We start from the raw sequence: 24,558 nt of genomic DNA on the forward strand, positions 1-24,558 counted from the left end.
TAATATTGGAGAATTAAATTACAGCTTTTCTTTGAGTAAGAAAGTACAATGAATAGTTAATAAATTATACAAATTCTCAAAAAAGAATTCAATGTCGAATATAATTCAGATGTGATTGAGAAATTAAGCGAATTTACAATTAGAGTATCTCATGAATTAATGGAAACTATGGAAGTCATATAAAAGAATCAATCAAAAAGAGCGCTTAGAAAAGAGGATGTGCGGTTAGATGATATTTAAATTTTTTCATTTTAAGCAAGTTTAGGTTTAAAAGCTTAAAAAATACATTTAAAATACATTAAATAGATGGATTATGGATGATTTAAGAACTAATGATTCAGAAGCTATGATTTTAAAAAAACTAGAAAACCACCATGCAAGAGATTTTCCATTTGAAGATCCTGAAAAGGAAAAAGATAAAGAAATATATAAAGGTAGATATATTTATAAAATCATACATATCTTTCATTAAAAATTTTTTTATATAAAACCAGCTTATCTTCCTATGAAAAATCAATAAAATTTAAGAAGAAACGCACAATTAGCTGTAAAAGAAGAAATTGATAATGCTGTAATTACTGCTTAATTATTATATAGCTCTTTATTGATTTCTTTAAATAATAGGAATAAAAAAGAAAGAAGGATTTATAATTATTAAGACTAAAGTCAGAACAATCTTAGCAAGTTTAAAATAACGAAAAAAGTAAATATCAGTAGATTTTCTTTGATGAGGAAGATGAAAAAGAATAAGCAAAAAAGAAGAATTTCCCCTAAATTACTCAACTTAAAATGTGATATAATAAACTCTCTAATCATTATTGTGCAAAAGTGGAGTGAAGTATTTTAAATATGTAGATAAATAGAAAAAGCATAATTATAAAAACAAAATTATTTCAAAAATATACTTATTAATTTAATTAATTAATTAGCTATCATAATATATTTTTCAAGCTTAAAATTGATATATAAATAATAATCATATGTATTCATAAGTCTATAAGCAAAATAATTAGCATATATAAATAAAATATTAAGTTTTTAGTATATTTAATTAAGAAAACTGACTGAATAATTATTAAAATTCATTATTGGTTATTTTATAATAAAAACTTTTACAATCTTACAAATGATAATTGCTGAATTCAAAAAAGGATACTAAATTTATAAAATATATTTGCAGTGTTATTGATTTTGATTTTGCTCAAAAAAAAAATAAATTATTTTTATTAAAATTAAAATTTTTTATGTACAAATAAAGTATTTATTTAATAATTATTTAAAAGTTCCAATATAATAAAGTTAATCTAAAATTAAAATATGTTCAAATAAAGTATTTATTTAACAATTATTTAAAAGTTCTAATATAATAAAGTTAATCTAGAATTAAAATAATATTTTATTTTTGATAAAAATTGATTAATAAATTAAAATTTTTATTTAAATTCATTTTTTGATAATTTTAAAATAAAAATAGTTTATCAATCTTGCACATTATTTAAATTGAATTCAAATAAGTATTAAATTTTTATATATAAAATGATATTTATTTTAATTGCACTCATATTAAAATAGTTTGATAATTAATTATTTTCTTTCACACCGCCTAAAATTATAAAACTTAATTAAAATATTTAATAATTATTTAAAAGTAAGCTCATTTCATTCATTAAGTTAATCGAGTTTTAAAATATTTTTTGTTTTTAATAAATAAATATTTAAAATTTAAATTCTTATTTAAATCTATTGTTAATTATTTTAAATTAAAAAACTTTATTAATCTTGATGCTATTTCAAATCTAAAAAATACAAAGTTCGAAAAAAATATTTTTGATAAAACAATGATAATTATTTTCAAATAGAAATAATCCTAAATTAGTTACTTTAATGCAACTTCAAATTTAATTTTTTAACTAAAATTTGAGTGAATTAATTTAAAATAATTTTTTCCTTAAAAAAAATTAATTAAAAATTAAAAATAATTCAATCAAAATAATTATTTATTTTATCACAAGGTCAATTATTAAAATTTGAAATTTTGAATTGTTAGTTATGTGTTTGTTTTGTTTGATTGAAATTATTAATTTTCGAAATGCATATTAAGGAAATCTAATAATGAAATTTTTTGATTCTTTTAGTAACATTTTTTTATAGTCAATAAACTAAATAGAAACGAAAAGGGATAAGACAAATTGATTGTTTTATTATAAAAATTTACTTGTTATACAATAAAGATAACATACAGTGACGTTCATTCATCCAGTTTATTAGAATGAATATTTAATTGACTATTTTTCAATATATATTAAGCAAATTCAAAATAATTACACATTATTTGAAAAAATAAAAGCGCATTTTGCTTGCAAATCCTTTTAAAATAATAGCAACGGCTATCTATTTACCAAATCTAATATGAAGATATACATACATTTTTAATGTAAAGATAGGATAGATTTAAGATTATTTAATCTACAATCAGTCTTGCTTTTTAGTTAACATTGTTCTGAGAAGGTCTCCTATACGAAGAATTAAGAGGAAGACATCCATATATACCAAGACAGTTCCTGATCTCCATTCCTCCTTATTAAAGTCATAGTCTGGTCCAGCTACTCTTGATTAAGTATCAAAAATTAAGTAGAAAGCAAAGATAAATCCAAAGAATGATATAATGACCATTTAATAGAAACTGAGATTAGTGAAAAGAGTGAATATATGGAAGTTAAGGATTTAAGCACCAAATACAAACAATGTAGTTCCTTAGTAAGTGAGCTCATATCTTACAGTCAAAGTATAAAGGAATTAACTGAGCATGAGTGAGGCTAATAAAACGAATACCATCAAACCAACAATAGAATCTTTGTTGATAGAAACTGCATATACGAGAATAGTACCAAAGAATATTGTCCAAAGGAACATGCAAATGTAATTTATAGGAGACTTGCGAATGGCTTGACGGAAGAAAAGTCCTAAAATACCAATAATAGCTGCTCCAGCTAAAGATACCCAGAAATAAACATAATTTTATTATAAGTGAACACGAAGATTTTCGTAAAGATGTACGAAGAAAGCAAAGATACCGATGATTAATAATTACATGAAAAGGGCAAAATAAAGTTTACGAAGGTAAACAATACGAGGATTCACTGTTAACTATGCTTGATCGCCATCTGTGATCAAATTCTAGTTTTACAATCTAGAAATAGTATTTTTATTGGGAGATATATTTCCATAATTAAACCCAGTATTTGCAGGATAACCTGTGTATGCAGAATCAGTTATTCCACCTCCTCCTCTCTATGGAGATTAATAAATATTGCTTTGACTCATTTCTTTTATCCTTCTCCTTGATTTTTTAAAATTGTTTTGCTATCCTAGATTTCAAATAATTTTTATCTAAAACTATTCAATTAATTATTTTTATAAATATGGTATTTATTTATTTTTTAGATAATTGTTATCAAATCTTTTATTTATTTTTAATTAGAAATAAATATTATTTCTTTCTTTTTTATTTATTTAATTACTAGTTATCTATCTATATATCTAACTAACTAACAAACAATCTAATATGTATTAAATAAGCATGAGGCTGAACGAATGATACGCCTTTCCTTTCATGGTTCTTATAAATCAAACAAATATCTATCTATTTTTTCTTATTTTTATTCATTCAAATACATTTCTTAAAAATAAATAAAAAAATTCATTTCTTTCTTTTAAAACGTAGAAGAAAAAAATAAAGAAAGACACTCACTGTTTTATTTTTTATTTCATTCATTTATTATATTTATTATGCTATATTATTTCAAGTTTCATCAATTATCTATCTATCATTTTCATTACCTAATATATTAACTATTTAAATTATTCAGAAACTAAATTACTTATATGATTTTGATTAATTTCAAGGCTGATAATTTATCTTTATTATTAATTTCTCTATAAAAGCAAAGTCATTATTCATTTTAAAAAAAATATATTTTTTTTACTCTAATTAATAAAGAGAATGTTTATTTTAAGAGTTTAAAATACTTAAAATTATTTTTTTTTAAACGATTCCTGATTCAAATTTAATAACTTAATTTTTTTATTTAAATTAACATAAATATAATATATTGCATTAGGTTTTTATCCTAAAATTATGTTTTCCAAAAGACTGTAAATATATATTTCACATTAAGAAACTTACAATAAATAAATAAATAAAAATAATTTATAATTTTAAGTAAAGTTTAAATTTACCTTGTTGAATATATCTAAACAACAATATTAACTATTTAATTTTTTAACATAATTCAACTAATTAAAATGAATTTAAATCTAAATATTTTAAAATATATAATAAATTAATGTTTTTTTACAAAATTAATAAAATATTTCAATTTAATTTCTTGATTCATTTTATAATATTTATGAATTAGGTAGGAAAGTATAATAAGAATAATTTTTTTTTTTCTTCAAAAATTTATGAATAAGTAAAAAATAATTTTGTTAGAAATAATATTTATAAAATGAAAATCCCTTCTTTTTTTAGATTTTTATAATGATTTAAGAAAAAAAAATTAATTTTTATAAGCTAAGTAAATTTTGTTAGCAAGCTTATTATTGAACCATAGCATAAAAATGACTAAGAAATAATTACTAAAATGGAATATAAAAATAATTGTTAATAATTTTATTGATCAAAAATTAGTGAATTATATTGCAAAAATTCTGATTAATTTTATGAATTGTTTCTGCCACTTTTCAATTATAAATATATAAATAAAATTATAATGATTTGTTAATTAACAAATAAACTAAAAACATTTTTGATTTATTTAACACATTGTTTGAGTATGCAGGAGAGTAAGTAATAGCAAATTAAGTTAGAATTAAAGAGTGATAAAAAAGGCAGTTTGCCATATATAGGAAATGGTAACAAATTATATATTTTTCTTTTATTAGGAAATATAATAAGCTTGTGGAAAATGCTTTTCCAGGTATTTTATTTCGATGATATGTCAAATTTAGTAGAAGTTTATCTTATTTGTATTTAATTAGCTCTAAGTATTATTGCTTTGCTGTTAAAATCTAAAAAATAATATATTTTGCTCACTATTGATATACTTTTTTCCTCAATACTAATAGAAAATTGCTTTTAAAGCTAATTCTAAACTATTTAATTTTTAATTGCCTACATATTAGTTCTACATAAAATATCATTTAGCATAGATGAGACTAACTTTAAAAAAGTTTTTAAGAATGCTATCAAAATATTAGTTTTGCTTTACTTTCTTGTAAGAAGTTTATATTCTTCAGATTTTTCTTTATCTTAAATGTTTTTAGTTTCTGAAATATGCTTCTGTATTCTATTTATACTTTTTTTTGAGTATAGATCATGTTCGTTAAATGAAAAAATTAATAATTAGTAAAATTAAAGCCAATAAATGATGAAGCAACAAGATTCACATACAATTAATTTGGAAGATACAATCAAAATTTAAGATTTTTCAGGATATCCAATGGCTTAAAATGACTAAAGTTTGGCCAAAAGTGGAATAGAGTTTAAACCTCTAGTTAAAAATACACTTTTACTTACTAAAAAATTAGATATTAGTGGTTCATAAAATCATGGAATATGCTAATCTATTGAAATGAACGAATAATTAATTTAGTAAGAACAAATTCACTCACGAAGTTTTGGATAAAAAAACTTTCAAAAGAGAAATCTCACATTTTTTTAGAGATAAAAAAGGAATTCTTAAAGAAATTTAACAACTCTTTTATTAAAATAGTCTGTAAAAACAAGTTTAGAAAAGGACATTTTAAACTTTCTTTTTGCAGGCGTGCTTATGATAGACTACAAAAAAAAAATCATTTATTAAAATGATTAAATTGAATAATTAATTTAAAATTGTAAGAGCTAATAAATTTTTGAAATCATTCTTGGTTTAAACCTATCAAATTAAGATAATAAAGCTTAAAAAAATAGCAATAATAATAATAATAAGCATATAGATTTCTCCAGATCTCAATTAGATGAATATCAAAATGAAGAATGCGCCAAATTAGATGATCAAAATTAATAATTTAAAAATTTTTTGGAAACATTTAATTAAAGGATTAAAAATTAGCAATCATTTTAGAAAAAAATAAATACCAAAAGTATAGGTGGCAGCAACACTCGTTAATAACCATAATCTATGATAAGATCAAGGAATACCAGCCTACTTGAAAATATTACTAATACTAAATAAAATAAATCATCATCAGAATCTTTTGACTCTGAGTTGCAAGATATTTATGATAGTAGCAAGATCCAAAGTTCCGAAAATGGGGCTTTTAGTAAAAATAATTTTTTTGAAGAGGATTAGAATAAAAAGTTATTTTAGAACAAATTGAAAAAGTAACCATCATCTGGTCTTTCAAATTATGGTAAACTTGTTAAAAATGGTAACATATCTGAGTGTAAAATACTGCTAGAGGCGCTGAATAGGTAAGACAGCACTTTGTAAACTATAATTGATATATTATTAGAAAAAAATTATTGGAAAGACTTTTGGAAAAGACATGTTATTCATACTGATACAGATATTTGTGCAAATAACGAAAGTGATTAAAAGAGAGATCCTTAATTAGAATAAAAACAGAATTATATCCTTTAAGGCAATAGTATTTCTTTTTAGATAAATATGAAAACAGACAAGAAGTCTAAAGAAAGGCCATTTTATTTAAAATTGAGCTCATTTTTAACATAAAAAGCTTATTAGCAAAAAGGATTGAATCGCCAAAAAATTAAAATGGTTTTGCTAATTGAAATAATTCCTTTAAAAAATATTTTAACTTCTTTGTAGGAATCTGAACTAAACAACTTCAAGAACAAAGTAATTTCTTCACTTTCACATGAATTGAGAACACCCTTGAATTGCTCTATTTAGATGTTAGAGCTACTCTTACATAGTGAAAACTAAAGTGTCTCTACAAAAACTCTTGTCTCATAGCACAATTTTTAGATATCTGACGAAGTTAAGAAAATGTTTATTTATCCTGCTCTTAATTCAAGCTATCTACTTCTTAGCATGATAAATGATATAATTGATTTTGCTCAAATAAACTCAGGTAAGCTTAGACTGTATTTCTCTTCCTTTAACATTAGAGATTTAATAAAAGATTGTGTATAACTTTTTACTCTTTAAGCCACAATAAAAAATTTAGAAATATTAGTAAATATTGATCCACTAATCCCTCAGCTAGTGCATTCAGATCAAAATAGGATAAAATAAGTATTACTCGCTCTACTAAGTAATGCTATCAAATTTACCGATAAAGGATTTGTTTCTATAACAGCAGAAAATTATTAATAAGATCTCATCAGGATTTCAGTGGAAGATACAGGAAATGGTATAACGCCAGAAGTGAAGTCTTAATTATTTAAAGGATTTTAAAACTCAAACAGTATTAAAAGCAGCAGTAGATAGAGTAAGATGTCTCATAATTTAGGGAAAAATCGAAGCCTGTCAATTTAAACAATTAAAGCTAACTTAATGCAAAATGCATCGTTGACTATGAAAAAGTCCTAACAATTTACAAATCAAAGATCCTCTTAGAATTACCGTTCATCAATATTTGGTGAAGAAAATATAGAAATAAGTGAGAACATCACAAGAAAAGAAGTGAATACAATATTTGCTAAGCTAAATAGCATGTCTTTTGGTGAAGCAGAGGAGTAAAACAACACAAATATAAATAAAAGCTCATGTTTATCATAAAATGCTGGAATAGGATTGACTATAGCGAATCACTTAGCACAAGGACTAGGAGGAAATAGATCGATAATTGTAGAAAGCGAGATAAACAAAGGATCATCTTTTAGATTTTTTTTTATTAATCAACCAAGCAAATCAAAAGGAATTAAGCAAAATTAGGGTCATGCATTTGAAAAAAGTTATTAAGCTTGGAAAACAATATAATCAGAATAAAATTAAACACATTCTTTGCAGTCTTTGCAATCAAATTAGAATCCCAATTCATTCCTAGCAAGATAAAATGAAACTATAAATTTAGAATAAACTGCTAATATTTTAGAATAATAGTAGTAGTAAGGCTTTTAGCTAATTTATTAAGATCAAAATTAAGTTTAAGAAGAGGAAGAAGATGAGCTTGATGAAGAGAATGAAGAAGAAAATGAAACAGATGTTAAAGAATATGAAGAGATTGCAGGATATAATTGTAATTATAAAAACGAAGATCATAGAGACTTAATAAGCAATTCTATTCATTCAGATTCTTGCAACGTCATTATTGATAAATCCGAACAACGAATTCCATAAAATCCATAAACAATGTAAATAGAAGTGGCTTACAAGAAGTTTGAAGAACCTTTTTATGATGATCATTTCGTTACTAATGAAGCCAAAAATAATTAAAATAAAGATCGAAACTCTGCATAATAAGATATAAAAAATTAAATTAAATACGATGAAAATATTTATTCGATTAATGACCTAAAGAGATACTCTAATTTTAATCGTTAAGGATCTGGCTATGATTAAGAAATAATAAATATTCAAGAGAGTTTAAGAAACTTTCTTAAAACTTCATTCGCTATATAAAATGTTTATTGCAATGTTGCCTAAAATTAGTCTATGAATCAAATCAATTCAAACAGCATCTGTAAAATTAATATGAATGATTTAGGAAGCGGTGTCATTCCTCCTAGCCCGCAATTTAATCAAATGCATAAAAAATAATCACACAAAAAATAAAAAAGGAACTCTTATACAATTTCTATGGTGCCAACTGATTAAAATTAAAAAAAAGACAATGCTAAAAGTATATAATCATAAAATAATTTATCAAATAAAGATAGCCAAATTTCAGTAGCCATTATTTCAGAAGGTTCATATCAACAAATTTAAAAGCCATAAGAAACAGCTAATGAATAAATTGTTAGCTTAGTAAGTCTAAGCCATTAAAAATATTTTACTCCAGAAAATAAAAATATTTAACTCTCACCTAAAGGTGAAAATAAAAAAATAATTGTTTCTTAAGAATAAGAATTCTCAGGGAAACAAAAATAGTGCTCATGTAATTAAATTCTCATAGTAGATGATAATGATTTTAATTTGATTTCGCTAGAAATGAGGCTTCTTAGATAATATCACCTTAAGGTAGATAAAGCTAATAGTGGTTTTGTAGCTATTAATTTAGTTTAAAAAAAGTTGACAAATTTAGAATGTTGCTAAACTTATAAACTTATATTTATGGATATCGATATGCCTGTAAAAAATGGTCACTAAACAACTAAAGAAATTTTGAGTTTGTTCTCATCATAAATTGTTAAACCACCTATTATATCAGCGTGTACAGCCTATAGCTAAGATGCAGAAAGAAAAAAAGCATAATAAAGTGGTATGAAATTTTACATAACTAAACCAATTGATGTTTAACAGCTTGAGAATGTATTAAGATAAGTTTAGTTAATTTAATCAAATAATAAAAATACCTAATAACAATGAATGAATTATTATATAAATAAATACTTCTATTTTTCTTTTCTGAAATATATTTTCAATTTCTAAGTAAGTTAAAATTTAATTCTATTGATAGATTTAAATTTTTTATTATACTACAGTTTTGATGTAATCATACTTTTATATAAATAAAGAATTATATAAATTTTAATTAAACATAAAATTTTTATGTTCGCTTCAATTAAAAATATTTTTATTTAAATTTCTATTATGTTAAAATTAATTAAAATATCTTTTTATTAACGAACTCACTTATAAATAAGTAAAAATTAAATTTTTAAATTAGGTATACTCTTAGCAATATAAATATATAAACAAAAATAGCTAAATACCTTTATAAAATCTAGTGAAATGACATCACTATTTTTTACAAAGTCCTTTATTTTTTAATAATTTTTTCAAGGAAGAAAATATTACAATTCTCGAATAATTAATTATTTCTTAAACAGGAAATATATATTTAGTAGAGTAATAAATATTATTTTTTTATTAAAAGAAATTAAATGCTTGATATAAAAATTTTTGATTTTTTAAAAAATTAAATCTTTGATATAATATTTTTAAGTTATTTTATTCTTCTAACTTATTTTAAAACCTTTTTTTATTTCTTTCAAATTTTCTTTAATTTATAAAAGTATATTTATTATTCTATTAAAAATATATTTCCTACGAGTAAAATAATTACTCGAGAATAGCTTTATACAAATCTTATAAAATTATTAATCTTTTTTAATTTTCAAATTTGTGAAGAATAGAATTATAAGTTAATATATGGATTTTATTTTCTAATTAAAAAATTTACTAATAACTTTAAAAAGGTTTGAAATTTTGATTTTAGTATAAAGTTAAATTAGCAATTTAAAGAATCTTTAATGATAATTATAGTAAACAAAAATAAATATAACAAAGAATTATGAATAAATCAATAAATAAATTGATTATTTTATTAATATATTTAGTATTTAGTATGAAGTAAAAACAGTAAAAAAATAATTTAATTCTTATAAATTTGAATACAAATAGATATTTTTCTATCACTTTTTGCTTTTAGAAATTTATAAAAGGGAATTTATGAATAACTTTGGAGGAATGAATTAATTTTAGTTTGATTAATTTTATTATTAAATTATGAATTATTTTACAATTTTCTATTTTGTGGATTTTCTATCAAAACTAAGATATTTATTTATTTATTGATTTATTTATTCATTTGATTATTTTATAATTAATTCTTGAATTCATTATCAAATTATTTACAATATTTTGATTTTTATAGATAAATGAAAGATGTTTATTAAAGCTATTTATTTCTATTAGTATTTACTTTATTATTTAAATCATTTAATTATGGGTAGTATAAGTAGGTGAGCGAGTGATTGAATCAGTTTATCTATTTAAATTTTTATATTTAAATATATATTATCAAATGTTTTTTTTAGCAAGCTTTCTATATACAAGCTATTCTAAGATTATTGAAATTATTATTTTGATCCCAGAGATTTAGAGCAAAAAATCAGAAATATTCACAAATTAGTTAGCGTTTTATTTATTTTTCTCTTTGCTTATTTAAATATTCTTCAACATCATCATCTCCTTATTGGAAGAACTACCCAAGCTCAGAAATTTCTTTAGCTAAGTAACGCAAATAGAGCATGTTAGCATTTTAATTACAGATATTGATTATAATTAGATTTACTTATTTTTTCTTCATTTTTTCTTTAATAGCTTCTAATTAATCCTCTTTTATTTAATTATTTCCTTCTGTGAAAAGACAAATGAATCTCAGTCTTTCATTATTTTCTTAATCAAGTGTGCTCTTCTTTTAATTATCTTCAATATTATTCATTTATTAGCATTTATCAAACAAACCTGTAGTCACATCAAGAGCTTTGTACAAATTAGATTTACCTCTTTTATTTAAAATATTCGATTAGAAAATTTTTCAAAATAAATATTGAAATAAATAAAACGTAAATTATATAATAATAAATTATTCAAACAAATAAAATTAAATATAATTAAATTTCAAATATTTTTGGCAATTCACATGAGCATTCCTAAAAAAGAACTCTTTAAAAAGTAATTTTAACTTAAAAAATAAATGTTTCTATTGTATGTAAATCAATAATAATTAATTAATTACCCTGTACTCATAGGAATGGAACGAATTTTCTTTTCTAACAAATCATTATAAAGTTCTTTTTCTTACAAAGGGAAATTTTCATGGACTAGCTCGTTAAATTGCACAAATCCAATTTTATCCTTTTTATCTATTTTATCAAAGATACTTCTGCATCTTGCATGGGAATATTTAATTTGATCAACTGTCATATCTTTAGAGTAATCAATTAGCATTATTAATTCTATTATTCTTAAATTGAACTTTTAAAGCTTTGGTATCAAAGTAGGTATTTCTAAGTTAAACTTTTCCATAATATTCTTTAAAAGCATCATAGCATATTTTCTAATTTATGAGTCATATACTTGTCCCTCTTCTATAATTCTGGTTAGTATGTCAGCAGCCTTCCTAAAGTTAAACTTAGCCAATTCAAGAATTGCTTATTACAGCTTAATTTTTGATAAGAGAATTTCTGGAGGAATTTAAGCAAAGATATTTAAGAACAAAGAAGTATTTTCTTCATGAAAATCTTCTTCTTAAAGAACTAGCAGCAATTCTTCATATAACTATTAAGCCTGTTTTTAAAAATGATTTAAATTTAATTTTAAGAGTTTAACTTATATTATCGTATTTAAATGTTTTCTGAAATTTCAAATAAAATTACTTCTTAAATGTGTAGCTCTGCTCTTTTATATTCTCCAAGACGCAGGTGACAATATGATTTTTTAGTTAAAATAAGTATTTTTCTAATTATAGTTGTGTTTGAGGGTCTTCTATAGCCTAAATCATCATCAAAATCTCTTGGATCTGCTGAATCAGAAAGGGAAATACATTTTTCGAACACTCTTATTGCTTCATGATAGAGATCATCCTTTTATTATGTCGAATATTCAAATAAAGCAACTCCTAATTAATATTTTCTGTTTAAAAGTCTTGTCTTAGAAAGGTCATATTTCATGAGAAGATCATCTTTCTTCTTTCTATAAATAGTATTGTCATTTGTGTTATCTTAATTAAATTGTTCGGGCATTCTCTTCTTTGCGATTTGAGAGTTTTCTATATCTCCATCATCTTCTTAAATATCTTCATCATTCTGGAAATGAGAGGGTTTCATGACAGTACCATCTTTAGAATTCCTCTTTTACTGCTTCATAGAGCTGGCTTAAGAAGAAAGCATATTTGGTTTCTTAAGTGGTGAAGAAGGATTTTGATTGCTTCCAGCTAAAAATGTCCTTAAATATTAATTAGCTAAATAAAATATATTTTTAACTAAATAAGTAAATTTACTTCTTTTTTTTCCCATTCATTCTTTACGATCTATTTGGGCTATTTTAGTTAATAACATCAATAATTTATTGAGGTTTCTTTCTATATTCTATATTTTCCTTATCCATTTCTTCTTTAGTAATATTATATTCCATGGTAGCCATTAAAATTGCTTCTTGGTACTCAGATATAGCTTCTAAATAACGATTATTCTTTAAATGGATATTCCCTATGTTATTACAGCAAATACCAACACCATTTTAATTACCAAATTTTATATAAAATTATTTAGCCCTAGAGAGCTCTAATAGAGTTAAAGCATCATCATCATGAAATCTAAAAATATTTATAAAAATTGTGGCTTAAAAAATATATTAAAAAAAAATAAAATTTAAATTAATTGCATTTATAAATCAATCAATCATTAATTTAATTATTAAACATTTTTAAATTAGTTTATTTTTATGTTTTTGTTGGTCAATTTGTTTATTTATTTTTAATTATTAAGTAGATCTATTTATAGAAATGATCTACTTTATTTATAAAAGATTAATTTATTTGTTGAGATATTTTAATCAACAATTAATTAAATTTAATGAGCTATTTGTTGAGCTTATCTCTTAAATAGATAAAGATAAAATATTTTAGAATTACCTTTGATTTGAGTACTTAAAATTTTTAAGAAGCGTAACCATAGCTTCGAATAAAGATTTGATTTCATCAGATGTAAAGTAATTTTAATAGCTTTCGTATTAGTCTTCTTAGTCTATTTATTCAGGGTCGATTTCTGACATAAGACGTGACATAGTTATAATAGGGTTTTGGAAAGAGTAAGATATCATATAGCTGTATCTGCCTACAATGCAAATTGAAATAAAAGATATGACACTGATAACAATAAATGAGACTAATTCAATATAGTTTAATCGATCGTTTGTTTCTTAAAATCCTTGGATCAAATCACTTTCTGAAACAATATAACCAAGATAGAAAAGTATTTCTGCATAATTTATAACCAATTACCCATCAGAGCCCATTTAACCTGGATAAACTTCGATAGGTGTAAATATTATGTAATAGACTTTTCCATTTACTTTATATGAAAACTATTATGGAGGATCTGAATATTTTTCATTTTAATTTTTTAATTTTGAATCTTTTATGCCATTTTTAACTTAATAGAAGTTTTGCTAATTGATTTTAAAAAAAATATTAACAAATAGAAAAGTAAATATGAATGAATGAATGAGGTAATTCAACAATTTCTTGCATAATAAATAATTTTACTTAAAATTCATTTACTTCATTTGGATTTGGATTTTAACCAAATATCTAAAGAACGAGATTCTAACTAAAACTTTAATCCATTTAATGCGTTGTATCATCAAAAGCTAGCAACGTCAATTCATCATCGTCAAGTATTAAGAACAAGTCACCATAATCTTTGTTTATTAGTGATTATTTTAAGGCAGATTGTTTTTGTTGTAATTAAAATTATGCATATATTATTGCATCAACATTATCATTCACCTTAAATTTTTAGCTTATACCACCAGCGCCTTGATAATTTTAATAAGAATCTTTTATAACATAAAGAGAAGCATCTTAGCCAGTACATACATTATTAAAGTTATATTTTCCAGTGAGCATAGAAGGACATGAATTAGATTTAGTTGTTTGTACAGGCTAATTAATATTTGTAAGTTAAGTGCTGTTTGGAAGAGGTAAAAAAACTGTAAAATTTAATCCTGGATATGTTATACCAACTGTATAAATGAGATCATAAGAAGACCCATCGCTAGTGTCTTATAATTACTACTAAAGGTAATATGGAGCTAAAATACCTTTCATAAGAACCCCGAAGAGAAGGACATCTTTAGCTAGAGTAGAATACTGTGCTGAGTATTTTTTAGATGCATTATCAAATACTGTTTCTTATAAATTGTCCCATCCAGTAACCTTTACAAGATAAAAAATATTTTGAATAAAAATGAAATTAAAGAATTTGTTTGTCGTCTGTATGTCTTGACAAAAATGTAGAATTTTAAACAAAATAAGGTATTTGAATTATAAAAAAATAGCCTTTAACTTTTAATTTTATTATTGATCAAATTACTTATTTATTTATTAATTAATTAATAATCATTCATTAATTCTTTACATGCCCCAAAAACATAAATTTTTTCATCTAAAAGGCAGATAAACTCTTTTGAAAAATTTAAACTTAAACACTTAAAATATTTTTCTTTAAGAAAATGTATTAATTTATCATTTAGAATTTTTGGTTAGATAATAGAAAGAGACAAGGAGAGAGACTAACCAACTTTTTTCAAATTTTTGTTTCTAATATGCTAAAAATATTTGTCATAAAAAATTTATAAAAGTTAATTTTCTTTCAAAAATAGCATATTAATTTTACTTTTGTATATTTTTCGAAATATTTTGTTAGATATTAAAATTGAGTTAAAACTTTCTTTTGAAAATAGTTATTTAAAATCTTATTTTACTTGCAGTATTTCTTATAAGGAAGCGTTGTTTATCTTATTATAAATGGATTAATTATTCTATTGAAAGTTAGGATCTTGGTCTTGCAAAAGGCTCACATATAGAGCTTGAATCTAACTTATGTCTGGGTTTTTTGGAGTTACATTATTTTCTAATATTTGATAGTAATAAGAGCGGAGAGCAAATACTTATTTGAAATTTTCCTAATACCCTGCTTCTAAAGAGAAATCAAGAAACTAAATATCTCGCGATTTACTACCTAATTGTTACTAAATATGGCCTTATTAAATGAACTGCTGTAAATCAGGTAAGGATTTAAAGGAAGAGTAGCCTACTGCAGAAAGACATATCGCTATAACTATAAAAATAGGACATGCTAAAAGTAAAATTCGCTTGTTGATTACCATCAAATTAGCTCAAACAAATTTTTTTGAATGTAATTGCAATAGAATCTAAATGTCTAACTATCTAACTAACTATATTTGAATGTTAATGTTTGCAGTTTAATTGAAATTTTTTATAAAAATGAATTCTCTAAATTTTCAGATAGATATTTGCTAATTTTGTTTGCACTTCCTTTAGTGTTTTGCTCACTAAAAATATTTTAAATTATTATTTCCAATTATTAGAATCTCCTCCACTTTCCTCCTATTTATTTTATTTATTTATTTATACCCTTCTTCACCTATTTACTGACTAGAGCTTTAATTATTAAATATTGTTTATATACTTCTTCTATTAATACGACACTCTTTTTATTATTTTTTTTCACTTTTGGTTTTTATTAACAAAATGCAAGAACTAATTAATTTTCATTAAATGTCTTCAATAGAAGTTTACTTTATTTGGCAATTTTATTGCTTCTTTTTTTTTCCTTATATAAAATGACCTCTACTCATAAACTTTATAATCTTAGTATTTTTTGAATAACATTTAATAACTCTTCATTGAAATTTTCTTGAATTTTAAGCAAAATCAAATTATTTATTTACTCTTTCAAATATTTTATCAATAAAATTGTTTTAAAAAAAAATCTATTTTTTTATTTTTTAAGAATTTTTATTCAAGCATCTTAATTATTTTTTAAACATAAGAAGCAAATCATACGTTGTATCAGTATATTATTTTCAATTTTAAATTAAAAACAAAATTACATTAGTTTACATAGTTAAAATTACATTTATCAAATTAAGTGCAAATATTAATGTTCAATAAAATGTTAATAAAATATTTATCTTTAGTCATTTTTTTAAATCTTCATAAGAATATTATATATTCTCATTAATTAGCACTACTACCTTTCTCCCAAACCTTTTTTTAAAAAAAATAGTTTTATTTAATCGAAAAAAAAAAAAAATTTAAGAAAAAAATGCCATAATTAATCAGCATTTACAGATTTACAGTATATTATAAATTTTTATTTTAGATTAATCATGACCTAAGTCTTAATTTTTTATAATATGTTGAATTTTTTTACAACATTTGTAAGATAGCCAACTAATAAGTTAATTAAATTATTTAATTCTTATTATTGTAAGATAATTACTATTTGTAAATATGATAAATAATTCATACCAAATCAATTTAAGAAATTTAATTATAAGCAGTGAATATGAATGACAATTTCAATATAAAATAAATAATAACTACAGGTTATGTTTGTTTTTAAGAAAAAACATTTATTTAGCTTTTTCAAATTTAATATAATTTCTTCATACATTTTATATATTTTTATTTTAATTATAAATTTTTATTTTTTCTAGTTTATTTGGTCATCTAAAACCTCCTCCTCCTAAACCTTTAGGAGCTGGGAAGGCAGAAGAATTTGTAATTATTTAATTTGCACCGTTTTATCCACTAAATGCTCCAATCCCATAGAGCATGTCATGAGTTTTTTAATATTTTGATCCCATATTTTGGTATTTTTAGAATGAATCTCTTCCTGTACCACCATTTCCTCCAAACTGGCTTCCACCACCTCCACTAGATCCTTTAAAGATATTTACACTACTAGTATTTGAATTCACTATTTTGTATTATTATTATTTAGAGCTTCCTAAGTATTTACTTTAGGGACTAGTATATTTATTACTGCTATAGCTAGCTCCACCACCACCATATTAATCTTCATAATCATCTCCACCAAAATCTTCATAACTTGGTCTGTTGTAACTTACTGCTCTTTTATTGGCTGCACCGCCACCATATGAATTACCATAACTAGGCTTTGATGAATAAGATTACTCCTATTTAGCTTAATAACTTGGTGGAGGTTTAGGTTTATTGATTGTAGTTTTGCATTTAGGGATGTGACGAGCTGCTGCTTCATCACTAAAGTTACGTAGACAGTGTGGACACTGCTTCATGTTACTTCTCATAGCATTAGATTTAGGTGGTGGAGGAAGTGAGCGTATATCACCACCATTTTTTTCAACATTTCCAACTTTTCTCATATATTTTAATTAATTCTAAAACTCTTCATGTTGCTGTCTCCAGTTATTGTTGGCTAGTTTTTATTCATAGAATCTATCATTCTTTTCTAACTTTTGTTTCTTTAATTCTAGTGCTTTTTACTTCCTCAAAGCTTACTTAGTGGGTCCAGGTTTACATACAGACTCATGCTTACTAATTCTATCTGACGCAAATTTTCTATTACATTTACGGCATGGAACTAAGTCTAAATCACCATTCATAGCATACGTTTTCTCTTCTTAGTACTACTTCTATGCATTTGACATTGGTTTTAAAGGATTATTTGGCTTGCAACTTTTCTAATGAGGAATTAAACTTTCAGGTTTAAATGTTCTACCGCAATTCTAATTATTTTTATTTAAACAAATAAATTATTTTATTTTGAAATATTTTTAAATTTGAAAGAAATTATATTTTTATGAAAATTTGTTGATTAAAAATATCTATTTACCTCGCAAGGAACAAGAACATCATAGTTATACTGATCAAATGCTCTATTATTATAGTTATCAATATCTTTTCTAGTAATTTTATCTTTGGCAAGTAATTGGTCAAAGCCAGGAGGAGCTCTAGGCATAGGTCTCCTGTCTTTATATGATTTATTTGACTACTCTACTTCCCATTTTTCTTAGCAAGTTTTTAAGTGAATTGGCAAACTTTTAGTTCCATATTCTCTGCCACAAATGTAACCTAGAGTAAAAGAAATTTTTGAATAACATTTAGATTAATTTAATAATAAAATTATTCTATTTAATTTAAGCTTACACATGAGAGAGATTGGCCTCTACATCATTTTAGGAGGTTCAGGCTCAGGTTCTTTTTTTGTTACTCTATTACTTGAGATTGCAGTAGTTCTGTTCATTGCACCACCACCACCAACTACTTTGTTCCCTCCTTTTTTTTTATTCATTGAAACCTATCTGCATTCGATTTCATGTTTTTAAAATTAGCTTGAAGGAATTTTTTAGAAGCAACATCCGCATGGAATAGTTTTTTCTTTTGAGGCACCATATCCACCTCCTCCACCTTAGGAAAAGATGTTTGTATCCTTTGTTTGGTATGAACCAAATGCAGAGGATCTACCGTTTGAAAAATCAGGTATTTATGGATTGGAATTATAATTCTTTTCTATAAAACCTTTTGATTAGGTCATCCCTAAACCTTTATGTCCTCCTTTTGCGCTTGTAGGAACTGGCCTACATACTTTTTCGTGCTGCGCTAGAGTAGCAGGATTAAATCTAAATTATTTAAGTAAATTACATTCATTAGTATTAAGCATTTTAAAAAAAGTTATCACGTTCTAAAGCAGTTTGTGCATGGAAGCATAGAATTGCTTCCTGATTTTCCTATTCCTCCTACACCTCCAAATGAATTAGTGTAATTGTGCATTTATTTGGGCTTACTATTTTATTTCTAAAAAGCTTGCTTGAAAAAATTATTAAAAAGTATAGCTAAATTATATTTTACTTGTATTTTAAATAATTATTAATTTATTGATTGCTTGATTAATTTTTTTATAATTTCGCGAAGAATACGAATTAGCTATAATGGAATTGAAAATAATAAGATCTAACTTCACGGATATAATCCTTTATCTATTCAAATATAGGGTATTAGTTAGCAATTGGTAAATTATCTTTGTTATATCTAATATTATCCATATATTAGTAATCAATAAATTAGTGGTCAGTACTTAATTTCCTAAAATAGATATTTATAAAGCATAAAAGCATGAATGAATAGTCCAATTAAGATTTATTAAAAGGTCAGTAAAAGTATTAAAAACTTAAGTAAAATAATATGTAAGAAATATTTTATTAAATTTTAATAGCCATAATAAAATTTTAATTTAAAACAAAAATGAAAGCTCATATATATTTTAGTAATTAATTGGAATTAAAGACAAATAAATATTTTTAAGATGATAAAAATTATGAAAATAACTTTCTATAAAAATTAGTATTTGTATAAATATAGGTAGGTATGCTAAAAATATTTGTCCTAAACTTTATAATAAATTTAAATTTCAAAGTATATTAATTTTTCTACACTATTTTAAATTTTTTTAATCAATCTTTAACAAAATACAAAGTTATATTAGTTAAAATATTTGTATTGAAATCTTAAAAAATGAAATAAAAGAAAAGTAGCAAATTATATAAAAAGTAAAAGTAATTATTTAATACACATTTAAGAAAATAGGATATTTATTTTTAAATGAGAAATATAAATTTTGAAAAATATTTTTAAAAAAAAATCAATCAAAAGAAAATATTTTTTTAATTTAAATCATTAAAATTTAGCAAAAAATTTTATTAAGGTCTTTGTTTCACTCTTGTTTTAATCATTAAAAGATTTAATAAGTCATTTAGTAATTAATATGTATTCGTTTTGTAATTGGTTAATTTTACTACTGTTAGAATTTTAGTTAATAAGCTATTAATTTTTCTTTAATTATTCGTGACTGCGATGTAGCTATTATCTTTACTTAAATTTCAAAGCTAAAAAGTCATTATGCTTAAATTAACTGCTTTAAGTTAATGGCAATCTTTTTTTATTGAGTATAGTTGGAGATTATGCTATTTTTTATTCCTTTTCTTTTATAGTTGTAGTATAAAAATTTTATTAAGATGGGCTCGACTATCCAATCTGTGTTAAACAAGAGACTTAACGGGTATGTTTAAGCTATGGTTAAAAATAGCCACCCTGTGATTGCTAGTTGTTAATTTTATCGCCTTTAAATAACCCCATATTTTCAAAGGTAAAACGGTGTGAATTTGAGCTATTTGTTTTGATAAGAAAAGGAGATTATTGTGTGTTATTGATAGACTCTTCAGTGTTTTTATAATTCTAATTAGACGTATTTGTTTAAAAGAATAAACTATATTCTTCAGTTCGAGTTGGGCTTTCAAGCATAGTGTCTTTGGTTAAAATAGTGTTTAAAGAATCTTTCTAATTTATAGAAGTTGCTGGCCTTTTGATACCTGAAAATTTTAAAATAATAGTTAAGATTAGCTTTTTATATAATGATAATTTACTCGATTATGATTAAGCTCTTATAACTTATCTCGATTTTAAATCCCTAGAAAATATTGATGTCCTTGGATATGCGGAAAATTGTATTTTAGGATTTTGTAATACTGAATTCAGTGTCTTTGCTTTATTTAGAGAGCTATTTATCAGCTGATTTAACCCTTCTAAGTCAGGCTAATTTTATCTAGGTGTTTCACTTGTTTTAACTGAATCTTTTTAACTATCTGATAAATGATTGAATACTGCTAATGTAAAGGAACTTCTGTTTGAATTTTGCTATGGGGAATAGCTAATCCTGCTTTTGTTTGAAAATGCACTTGATAATTGACGATTGGATTTGTTAATGCTGCTTATATATTCTGAAAAGTTGTCACAATTAGAAACATCTGATGAAAATAAAAAGTTTTAATATTTTTTTGTCAACTAACTTGAAGGTGTTAAGTAGGACATATTCTAAATTAGATTAGATGTTTCCTGCTGGAGATCTTCTTTTTGTTTATTTTTCATCTTAATTATCTTTTATTTTAAATCCTAACTTAGTTTCAAAGAATTTATTGTATTTTTGATATTGCTTTTTGTTTCTACTTTCAATTTTCCTAGCTGAACAAGCTTGTAATGTTGTTACTTTTTAAAAGAATTCAAATAACCTAAATCTAAATTCTAAACTTCTCCTTTTTAGATCTTTTGAAAAATTTGCTGAACCTTTTTAGTCTCGTACTCTTCTTTCAACTGCTCTATTTGCATTTACTTTTCTTTTGACTGTTAAGATTTTATTGTAAGTAATCTACTAGCCTCAAGATTTTCATAGATATCGTAGTTTTCTCCCATTATGTCTGTAACAGATACCTCATCAATTTAAATTTTGTTATATTTCAAATTTTAAGCTAGTTCTACAATGTTAAGTGATCCATCATTATTTTTCTAATAATTTATGTATTCAAATTAAATTTATTGTAAATTGAAAATTTTCTACTTTCTATTTTAGTTTCTCCAAAGGTGTTTAGCATTCTGTCAACACACTTTCATTTTTTGAATGGCTTGATAATACTCTTTTTTTTATTCTTTCTTCTTGAGAGGTGGTGCTATATCTTGGACTTCTATTGCTTCTTGGAGACTATAAAGGACTAGAACGTTAAGACGATGGATTGCTTTGGGGTCTTTGGTTTAATGAGTCTCTGTGCTATTTCTCTTCTGATTTTTAACGATTTTATTACTTTAATTTTTATTATAAGAGCACCTTTTTCTTTTCGATAATTTCAGTTTTTTTCTCTTAATCTGGCCTATAAACACTTCTGAATTCTTCTTCGATATTATCAATTTTTTATTTATGAATATTACTCTCTATAATTTCTTACTTTTTAAGAAGTGTTTTATTGTAACTTTCAATCATTTAAGGTTACATTTAAGAAAAAATATCTTTGTTAGATATGGCATTCATCATATGGAATGTTGGTTCAATGTTATACTTAGCAATATTTGAAATTGCTGCTTTATGGTCCTTCATCTAATTAAAAACCTTTTATCTAATAAAAATAAATTTTCATCATATAAATTTAAAATATTTTTAAATTTGATTATCTTTAATGTTATAAACTCTTAAATCATAAAACTATATACTTTATTTCATAGTACAATAAAATTTAATTAAAAAAACAAATAAAAACATTTATTTTATCATATCACTCAACCTCTCCTTTATTTTTGCTAACTGTGAAGAGAGAGGTTAAAATTTTTATGGTATATATTTTTTAAATTGAAATATTTAGTCATAATTACATAATTGTATTTAAATTTTATTAATTAATGATCTATTATTGTTAAATTTTGAATAAAAAAAATTATTGTAATTTAAAAATAAACTTTTAATTGCTCTCTTGATTTATAAAAAATATTTTTACCTTATTTACTCTTTTTTGATATAATTTTACTTTATTTCTAAAAGAATTTCTTTTGGAAACTTAGTTAAAAAGAAATGCTTTGAAATGATTAGGAATTTACACAATAATGAATCTACTCTTATAGTATACTTATAGCTTTATTGAGTGAGATCTTCAGTTGATTGAGATAAGTTTTTTTGATTTTCTAAGTCACTATTACTTAAATTTTTTTGACGGTTTTTGCCACGTTTATTATTATTACTGCTACTTAATACTTCCTGTATTTCTTAGTCAATAAAAAGTATTTCCTCACCCAAAAAAGTTGGTTCAGAGATTTCTGTAAGCTTAACTGATTAATACTCAGAATAGTAAATATTATTACAGTTCTTAAATTTTTTTTCTATGACTACTTTACCTTACTATAAAATAAATATATCTTCACCTTGCTTACCTTCCTCAGTTAAACACTTCCCCCTAGTAGTTGACTGGTTCTTAAAATAAAGCATCAAAGCTTCTTTTGTACTTGTAGATGTTATTAATTTTAAAAAAGGCATTTAAGCGTATAGAAGCTGCTCTTTAAGTTAATTTTCTTTATTAAAATTTTCTAATATTTTTAAAAAATCATTTCTCAATACAGTAATACAAGTAGTATCTTCTAAAGCTATAATAGTAGCATTTCTTTTTGCATCCTAGTGATGATATTTTTAGTTTAAAAAATTCATATTTATTATCAAAATATTTTAATATTACTTAAGGCTTTAGAAGCAAAGCTTTTTCTCCAAACCCGTCTCCTTTTGAGAGCTCATTGACTTTTGTACCGTATAGGTCAACCACTTATTAAATATCTTAATAATCTAAATCTAAGCTTATTGTCCTTTCTCTTCTCTCTGACAATTTAACCTTCTTAAAAATATTAGTATCCTTTGCTATAACTATTCCTACCTTTCCTTTAATGATTACATACAGTTTATCATTAGACTCATCACCTTGTTTCATTATGCAAACTCCTTTTTTAAATTCCTCGCATCCCATTTATCTACAAAGCTATTTTTTTATATAGTTTATTAACATTAATAATATCTAAAAAATCTGAACTATGTCATCATTTTTTTAAAATGAGATTGAGTTATAAATCAAATTCAATAAATACCTAAACAGCCATATTTTCATCCTCTATGTTTTCTCCAAAAAACTTTTAGATGAAACCAAAGTTCACTATGTTGTCAAATATAAACTTTTTATTTTAAAAAGTAAATATTAAAGTAGAATAAAAAGTAATTCAGTTCTAGTCAAAGAATTCATTGATTTATCTTTCTAACAAAAGATAACAAATGAATCATTTGTTCTTTTTGTTTACCTTACCATCCTTTAATGATTTTGAAGCTGCCTTTAGTGTTTCTGTCATTTTATATAAGGTACTGCATTTCTTTTTAAAAGTTTGAAATAATAAATACAGATAATCACAAAAATAAATTGCAATAATTTAGGTAAAATAGTAAGAAAAATTCTATAAAATTAAGCTTGATTTACATAGATAGAGTTTCTTGGTTAAGGTAAAGTGGTATTTTATATCAAATTTTAATTTTTGAAATTTTATTCTTCATTTTTCATTTAGTTTTTAGGTGATTCATTTGCATTTTAATTCATTTTAATATTAAAAATGAATGGTAAAAATAGCTTATTATTATGTTTTAAAATTTATAAAAAATTAGTAGAAATAAATTAGCAATAATATAAATAATAAATCAATATTTTATAAACAATAAAAAAATTA

The 24,558-nt window shown here is 23.3% G+C and overlaps 6 protein-coding genes across 6 annotated transcripts; 2 read left to right on the plus strand and 4 right to left on the minus strand. All coding sequences in view use genetic code 6, as the record gives it.

Moving 5' to 3' along the window:
* Nucleotides 1-48: 48 nt before the first annotated feature.
* Nucleotides 49-1,189, plus strand: TTHERM_000160868 (transmembrane protein, putative; the record flags this gene model as incomplete). Its single annotated transcript, XM_012796024.1, has 3 exons — nucleotides 49-224; nucleotides 307-434; nucleotides 495-1,189. 3 exons carry the CDS (start codon nucleotides 49-51, stop codon nucleotides 1,187-1,189), a joined length of 999 nt encoding a protein of 332 aa, XP_012651478.1.
* A 1,283-nt stretch (nucleotides 1,190-2,472) lies between these two features.
* On the minus strand, nucleotides 2,473-3,324 carry TTHERM_000160869 (inhibitor of apoptosis-promoting Bax1 protein; the record flags this gene model as incomplete). The annotated part of the gene is made up of 1 exon (XM_012796025.1): nucleotides 2,473-3,324. One exon carries the CDS (start codon nucleotides 3,322-3,324, stop codon nucleotides 2,473-2,475), a length of 852 nt encoding a protein of 283 aa, XP_012651479.1.
* A 1,691-nt stretch (nucleotides 3,325-5,015) lies between these two features.
* TTHERM_00160870 (ATPase, histidine kinase-, DNA gyrase B) lies at nucleotides 5,016-9,497 on the plus strand (the record flags this gene model as incomplete). Its single annotated transcript, XM_001009817.2, has 1 exon — nucleotides 5,016-9,497. Exon 1 carries the CDS (start codon nucleotides 5,316-5,318, stop codon nucleotides 9,495-9,497), a length of 4,182 nt encoding a protein of 1,393 aa, XP_001009817.2. The 5' UTR covers nucleotides 5,016-5,315.
* A 1,528-nt stretch (nucleotides 9,498-11,025) lies between these two features.
* TTHERM_00160860 (von willebrand factor type A domain protein) lies at nucleotides 11,026-15,809 on the minus strand (the record flags this gene model as incomplete). The annotated part of the gene is made up of 7 exons (XM_001009816.3): nucleotides 11,026-11,422; nucleotides 11,656-12,206; nucleotides 12,296-12,863; nucleotides 12,919-13,233; nucleotides 13,552-14,087; nucleotides 14,185-14,856; nucleotides 15,405-15,809. The coding sequence occupies 7 exons, from the start codon at nucleotides 15,807-15,809 to the stop codon at nucleotides 11,026-11,028; spliced, it is 3,444 nt and encodes a 1,147-aa protein (XP_001009816.2).
* A 1,365-nt stretch (nucleotides 15,810-17,174) lies between these two features.
* On the minus strand, nucleotides 17,175-19,263 carry TTHERM_000160849 (A C2HC-type zinc-finger protein; the record flags this gene model as incomplete). Its single annotated transcript, XM_012796026.1, has 4 exons — nucleotides 17,175-18,218; nucleotides 18,326-18,564; nucleotides 18,640-19,112; nucleotides 19,172-19,263. 4 exons carry the CDS (start codon nucleotides 19,261-19,263, stop codon nucleotides 17,175-17,177), a joined length of 1,848 nt encoding a protein of 615 aa, XP_012651480.1.
* A 975-nt stretch (nucleotides 19,264-20,238) lies between these two features.
* Nucleotides 20,239-24,431, minus strand: TTHERM_00160850 (zinc finger, C2H2 type family protein; the record flags this gene model as incomplete). Its single annotated transcript, XM_001009815.3, has 8 exons — nucleotides 20,239-20,858; nucleotides 20,913-21,828; nucleotides 21,881-22,430; nucleotides 22,806-23,473; nucleotides 23,535-23,828; nucleotides 23,935-24,018; nucleotides 24,142-24,210; nucleotides 24,315-24,431. The coding sequence occupies 8 exons, from the start codon at nucleotides 24,429-24,431 to the stop codon at nucleotides 20,239-20,241; spliced, it is 3,318 nt and encodes a 1,105-aa protein (XP_001009815.2).
* Nucleotides 24,432-24,558: the final 127 nt, after the last annotated feature.

The sequence above is a fragment of the Tetrahymena thermophila genome (genome assembly GCF_000189635.1).
Source record: "Tetrahymena thermophila SB210 genomic scaffold scf_8254776, whole genome shotgun sequence".
Taxonomy (NCBI): Eukaryota; Ciliophora; class Oligohymenophorea; order Hymenostomatida; family Tetrahymenidae; genus Tetrahymena; species Tetrahymena thermophila.